The sequence below is a fragment of the Macrobrachium rosenbergii genome, chromosome 22, assembly GCF_040412425.1.
Source record: "Macrobrachium rosenbergii isolate ZJJX-2024 chromosome 22, ASM4041242v1, whole genome shotgun sequence".
In the NCBI taxonomy this organism is placed as follows: domain Eukaryota; kingdom Metazoa; phylum Arthropoda; class Malacostraca; order Decapoda; family Palaemonidae; genus Macrobrachium; species Macrobrachium rosenbergii.
Window position 1 is genome coordinate 40,361,482 of NC_089762.1, and position 6,909 is coordinate 40,368,390.

Here is a 6,909-nt window from a genome sequence, read left to right on the forward strand (position 1 = left end):
AAGGAAAATTATTTTCTTTTGGGTATTTTCAATATTTTTTTAAATTGTAAAAATATTTCACATCAAGTATTTTTGCATATTTATAATACGCGTGTTTTTCATGCATTTTTATCGCGTGAATAAGACCAAAAATTACAAATAAAATTTACCTTCAAAAATCAACGATTACTTGAGTATTTTGCATAATTATAAGAGTCTTGAGTCTGTTTTTTTTAATACGTTTTTACTGGAAAGAATGAGACCCAAAACATAATTTGAAAAATATTCAAAGCATCAACGACGGTGTCTTGTGGATAAAAATCAAGAAGAGCTTACTTCTCTTAAGTTCATTTCCTTCTTTATAACCGAGTTTTGGCGAGGAGGAGGAGGAGGAGGAGGAGGAGGAGGAGGGAGGAGGAGGAGGAGGAGGAGGAGGAGGAGGAGGAGGAGGAGGAGGAGGAGGAGGAGGAAACAGAAGAAAAGGAGCAAAAGAGAAGAAGAAGAAGAAGAAGAAGAAGAAGAAGAAGAAGAAGAAGAAGAAGAAGAAGAAGAAGAAGAAGAAGAAGAAGGAGGAGGAGGAGGAGGAGGAGGAGGAGGAGGAGGAGGAGGAGGAGGAGGAGGAGGAGGAGGAAAAGAAGCAAAAAGAGAAGAAGAATAAGAAGAGAGAATCGCTTCTCTGTGCATAAAATGCAAAAGTTACGACAGCTCGGCGTCACGCGGAGGTTCGTGATAAGTATGTTCTCTACCCTGATTTAGCCAGGTTGTAATTGAGACTTTTGGGAAAACACGCGAGTTAACACGAAAAGAACTTTAAGCAAGCAAGCAAACAAGCACGTGGAGATGAAGTACAGGCGTGTATGTGTGTACAAAATAACCGGTGCAAACTATTTACATATATGGAAAATGTAACCTAAAAACACTAATAAATATATAATATATATATGTATATACATATATATACATATATATATATATATATATATATATATATATATATATATATATATATATATACAACTGTGCATCATCTATATATACAAATGATACATATGCATACAAATAAATTTAATATATGTACATGCGTGTGTGTGCATGTATATATATATATATATATATATATATATATATATATATATATATATATATAGAGAGAGAGAGAGAGAGAGAGAGAGAGAGAGAGAGAGAGAGAGAGAGAGAGAGAGATCACCGTGTTTGTGTTTAACAACTTCTGTATCCCAAATATAAATGATTTAATCCTAGATCACTGACTTCCCAAATAGATTATGCACACAATTATCCATCCTGCTTACATCCCTAACGAAAGAATCCTAACTTACACCAGAAGAGGCCTATTTCTCACATTCCAAATTGACCCTGGCATGGAATAACGGCATTCCAGCCAACGCACCCCGTATTCCATCATTCCATAATACGGATTCCCGGAAAGATACGTTTCCAGAACGTGATCATACTTCGACCTAATATCATATTATTACCCTTCGGATGATAGAAATGAAAAAGGGAAAATAATTCCTTCCTTCTATATCTAAGGTATTATTATTATTATTATTATTATTATTATTATTATTATTATTATTATTATTATTATTATTATTATTATATATTAATGAAAAAGGGAAAATAACTCCTTCCTTCGATATCTAAGGTATTATTATTATTATCATTATTATTCAGGAGTTTTATTATTATTATTATTATTATGATTATTATTATTATTATTACTATTATTATTTCTTTACATCTACGTGCACATGATAAACTCCTTATAGAATAAACTAGACATTTTTTGAAGTATACATTTTTGAAGAAAAAATTTAAGTCCAGACTGAAAAATAACATTTTTTTTAAATAATCCATATTTCCGAAGAACAAAAATTAATATTGCAGCTACGGTTCATCCTAAAATAATATATTATTTCCGAATTTAGAGTTCAAGTGTGAATAAGGTAAAAAAAGAAAAAATTCAGACAGTGTACTAAAAAGCAAGGCTGTAAGAGCAAGAGAAAAGTTTCCTCTCATGATACATAAATTATAGACATTATCATAAAAAGTAAAATAAATTTACGTCATTAATGAATAAGGAAATGGGTTCTTGTTATAGAAAGAAGGATAAAACAGGCCTTTTGAAGATTAGCCATTAAACTCCTTATCTTTATATTACCCTATACCACCAAACATCAATGTTATCAAATTCATTCTGTTAAGTAAAGACGAAATAAATTCAAGATTTAACAAAAACCTACAAAAGATGAGAAACAACCATCAAACAAACAACGCCAAACCACTAAAAAAAAAAAAATAAAAAATCCCACAGAAAAATAAACTGACGAAGCGAAAACAATAGAAAATTTACCTCAAAATATTAAACGATCTGGAAATTCGCCAGAATTGTTGCTTATCTTCCCACGTTATGGCTTCATCAGCGAAATCCTCCTGAGGGGGAGAGAGAGAGAGAGAGAGAGAGAGAGAGAGAGAGAGAGAGAGAGAGAGAGAGAGAATTAACAGGAATACTCTTCCCAAATACGATAATGGACTGGCCAACAGGTCATTGGCATGCACTTGGGAGGGAGGGGAGGTGGGGGAGGGGATGAGGAAATAAGAGGGAGGGTAGGAAATAGGAGGAAAAGGAGTGGAGTATGAGGCGGTAGGAGAGAGAAGGGAAGAAGATAATAGGACTAATGGTGAGAGGAAGGGAGACGAAGAGAGGTGAAGATAGAGAGGAAAAATAAAGTGTAAAAACTAGAAGAGAGAGAGAGAGAGAGAGAGAGAGAGAGAGAGAGAGAGAGAGAGAGAATAACACCATAATGTGAAGATACGTAGGAAAAAGATAAAGATAATGATGAACTGAAGAGAGAGAGAGAGAGAGAGAGAGAGAGAGAGAGAGAGAGAGAGAGAGAGAGAGAGAATTGACAGCACAGTTTGAAAATACGGAAGAAAAAGATAAGAAGCATAATAAACTGGAAGAGCAAATATGATGAATGAATGATTGCGAGAGAGAGAGAGAGAGAGAGAGAGAGAGAGAGAGAGAGAGAGAGAGAGAGAGAGAGCACTCTTATCACCGCCCCCTCCCCGCCCCCGCCAAAAGCTCGCATGATGAAGTACCTCGGGTCTCGAAAGCACAGAGCGTCGTGAAAGCACGCAATAATTACAGGGGTTTTGGCGAAACTACCCTCTGTGGAGGTTGAATGAGTACGAACTGAAATTATTAGGTTGTAATGCGTGTGACTTCTAATTAGCACTGTGTACTTACACCTTGTGGTGGTAGGGGTTAGAAATCCTTAGCCCCTTGTGTGTGTGTGTGTGTGTGTGTATCTTCATGCTTAATTGGTCCCAGTAAGAGACTACTGGTTTAATCAGCAGGTGTTTCCACCATGCTGGTGATTACTAAACGAATTAAGAGTGGATATTCGCGTGGGTAATGATTTCTGGGCTGAGTTTGGCCACAATATGTCAATAGGAAGACAGCTTTAATTTTAGTTCAGTAAGTTTAAGACATTCATACTGCATAAGGTTAAATTTGGAGGTTTTTCTAAATGTTTCACTGTCTAAATAGAAGTGATTTATGATTTACTTTCTAGCGCCACGCCCAGTCGACTAACATGTTAAACCAGTTATCTGTGTACACTATACGTTTATTGGTGTTTACAATATCAATAATGAAATATTTCACACATCGTTATACACTATAGAACATGACTTCATGGCTGAGTATTCGAAGATATAAGTATCAAAATATTTATATATTCACAAACTTGAACTTAATTCCAGATTTTCTTTCTTGTAAAAACTGAAAAAGAAGAAATGTTGCCACAAAACGGTGATACAGAGACAAATCATCTCTTCAAACCATCAAAGTCTTTTGCTTTGAGAAATTAAGCAGTAATTCACAGGGGCAAAGAAGAATGGAATCGAAGTCAAGAGGAAGTTGACCTCTTGTGCCTTTTGAGGTCACAAGTCCGTAAAAGGTCACCTGGAAAGGAATGCGGGTGGGGTAAGCTGAGGAAATTCCATTGATATACCTTTTACCTCGTAATTCCAAAAAGGAATATGGGAAGATTGTCAGGGGAAAAAATTCACCTAGAATGACGATACAACCTAATTCTACAGGTTATTTTTTGTGTTGTTTATAAATCCCATGTACAACAAAAATAAATGTAACAATGTCCTACTTACTGAGATACAAAGAAAATTAATTAAAGAATGGATTGCATCCACTGCTTCTGAATAAAACTTAAGCACACGACTATAAGTGCATTAAGTAAATAATGAGACACACACAAAAAATAATAAGGAATTTAATACATCCAGTTTCTGAATAAAACATATGCACACGATTATCAGTGCATTAAGTAAAGCATTGGATATATAAAAGCAAGCACTTGAAAAATAGCAACATGCATTAAATCTCTCATCATCGCTATACAAGAAAATAGTTGCAATTACGCGAACACTTACCTCATAAGTAGAGAGTTCCAATCTTTTTCTGAGACGCCAGGAGTCGAGTCGTGGCAGCTAGCAAGGCTGGGGCGTCCCTGCCATGGCGATAGACGCCAGGCTCTAGCCTCTGTTTTCTCTCTGCTTCCAGTAATGCCCTAGCCGTGCTGCTCAAGCCAAGGGCATCCGTCGCAGGTCCTCGACCATCCCAAACCAGGTTCGTCAAACTCTTAGGCCTAGTTAACTTTCTACTGCGTTTCTCTGGCAACTTGGCTTTGATTGCAGCAGAGCCACCAGAGTCAGCTGACCCCTTTCCTCCTGACATGCTGGAGTCCAGGGTATCGAAGTCCATGGCAAGGTTGGTGAGGGACTTGTAACGCAGTTTGAAAAGTGGCGAAGGAGAGGACCCTCCGATGCCGGGAGTCACGGCTCCACCACCGGGACCAACGCTGACCACCTCCATCAGGGCCTCCTTCACTGGAGACGCTGACTTGTGGCGAAACATGCGCGTTTTCTGACTACGTTGCTGTGAAGCCTTGACAAATAATTTATTGTTTCCAGGTTTGTTTTCCTGAAGTGGCATCACAGGAGATGTAACCTGCCCAGAGGACTGTGACTGAGACTGAACGGATTCTTGATGTGACGTCTGATGCTGGAAACTTGGTTTCTTCTCTTCAGGTTTCCGAGTTCGCTTTTCCACTCTTCTTTCAGTTGCTCTGTCAAGTGCAGCTGAAATCAGTGCTGGATGTACAGAAGGGGAAAGTTTTTCAACGATTCTATGGTCCCCTTTTCGGGTTGGGATGGTCTCAATGGGCGGTGGTGTTGGCCTGGAATCAGCCCTGTCCGGGGATAAAGGTGTTGGAGCCTGAGGTCTTCGCCCAGGTGTGACACCCTCACCACTTGCATATGGAGATTTTATGTGTTTGGGAAGTGGAGCAAAACCTCGAACATAATCATATATTTGGTCTATCTCATCATAATCATCTGGAACATTTGACTCATCACCTGGTTTCTTCTCCGGAGGACTTTTGGTGCGATGATGCTGTCGGTGATTGTGGTGATGGTGATGCTTGTGTCGATGCTTATTTTGGTCAGGCCAGTTGGCAAACCGTGGGTCACGCATTCCACCACCTTTGCTTCCCATAGACACATCATAGACATGGATTCTGTCAGCTACTTCCTGCAATAAGGATGATGCGCGTTCACAGAGGCGCATAAATTCCTTTGTTTTCTCAACATGATCAGCATTGCGTGCATGCACTAATTTGAGAGGAGCTGTAGGTGGAAGCAGTATAAGAGGAGTGTCTTTACCAAGTGGTAAGGCAGCCAGCACCTCCTCTGAAAAAGCAGCAAATAATCGCAATTCAGGTAGGAACTGTGAGGCTGCCTTAGCACCTACAGGAGGGCGGCCATGGACCATACGGACCATGAGCGGTAGCCGCTTGTTGAGCAGATTACGAATACTGTGTACACCACTAATATTGTCTTCTTTTGCTATAGCTGAGAATTTGCCACGTGAATCGTAAGACAAATACACATTTTGTCCAGCTTGGTCGAAGCACCGAAGGAAGCGGTGTTGACTTTTTGAATTTTTTGAGCCTATAACTTCACCTACAAGGACTAATGTCTCACCAGCCTGGACAGCCCTTGATTTCTCTGTGATAGTGTCCACATCATCTGAACGGGATACATATGCCTTAATGTTTTCCCTCACAAGAACAGAGTCTGGAAAACGCTTAGCTAGTTCTGAAACACTTTCTATACACCGAACTGCTCTCCCATCTTCACTGAGAATCTCAAAATACCCATCATAAGTCTCTGGGATCGTTAACTTTGGTCCGACGGGGACGACTCTGCGTCCTTCTTTGAATTTAACGCACTGTGCAGCTATGCGGAGGCCGCAACCGGCCGACAGCAGGAGGAGCGTGGACGCAAGGCCTGGATTGGCCAGGGAAGGGACACCTACTCCCAAGTACTGACCTTTGATGACTTTGGCCAGCTGGGGCAGAGGCCCCCGGGCAGCCACCTCCTTGACATAGGAGCCCTCTTCCCCCCACTGCACGGCCCCCACCACTGCACCCACGTCGCTGGAACTCATCTTCCTATTCGGCGGCGACACCACCACTCCACCATCACACACGAAAAGATAATCCTTCTTATTCTTTAGACACTGTGTCCTAGGCTACTCCACCGCCTCCTACGGGCACCCAAATACACCCACTAACTAAAATCCGCATGAGGATCTCCTCAATCACTGGGTAAAATCCTATTTCCTCTTTCTTGGGAATCTCACTGGAGTCTCCCTGGGGTCTCTTCTTGGACTTCGAAGGCAACCAAGACAGCAAAGGCCAATGAGGTAACTTCAAACTTTCTTCTTCTTCCTTCACTGCCTACGTGATGAGGCACAACAAGCACAGCACCCACGTCTTCATGGCGTCTTCCTCAGCTGATGCAGTCTGGAAAAGAAGAGGAAAC

General features: G+C 40.3%; 1 protein-coding gene across 4 annotated transcripts in view; it reads right to left on the minus strand.

The window, feature by feature from the left end:
• LOC136850783 (uncharacterized) overlaps positions 1 to 6,909 on the minus strand; it is a 293,749-nt gene that overhangs the window by 84,888 nt on the left and 201,952 nt on the right. For all 4 annotated transcript variants that reach the window (XM_067124732.1, XM_067124733.1, XM_067124734.1 and 1 more), the window contains one exon: positions 4,456 to 6,890. In XM_067124732.1, the coding sequence (XP_066980833.1) occupies positions 4,457 to 6,532 (2,076 nt within the window). In that variant the 5' untranslated portion in view covers positions 6,533 to 6,890 and the 3' untranslated portion in view covers position 4,456. The remainder of the gene's footprint in view (positions 1 to 4,455; positions 6,891 to 6,909) is intronic.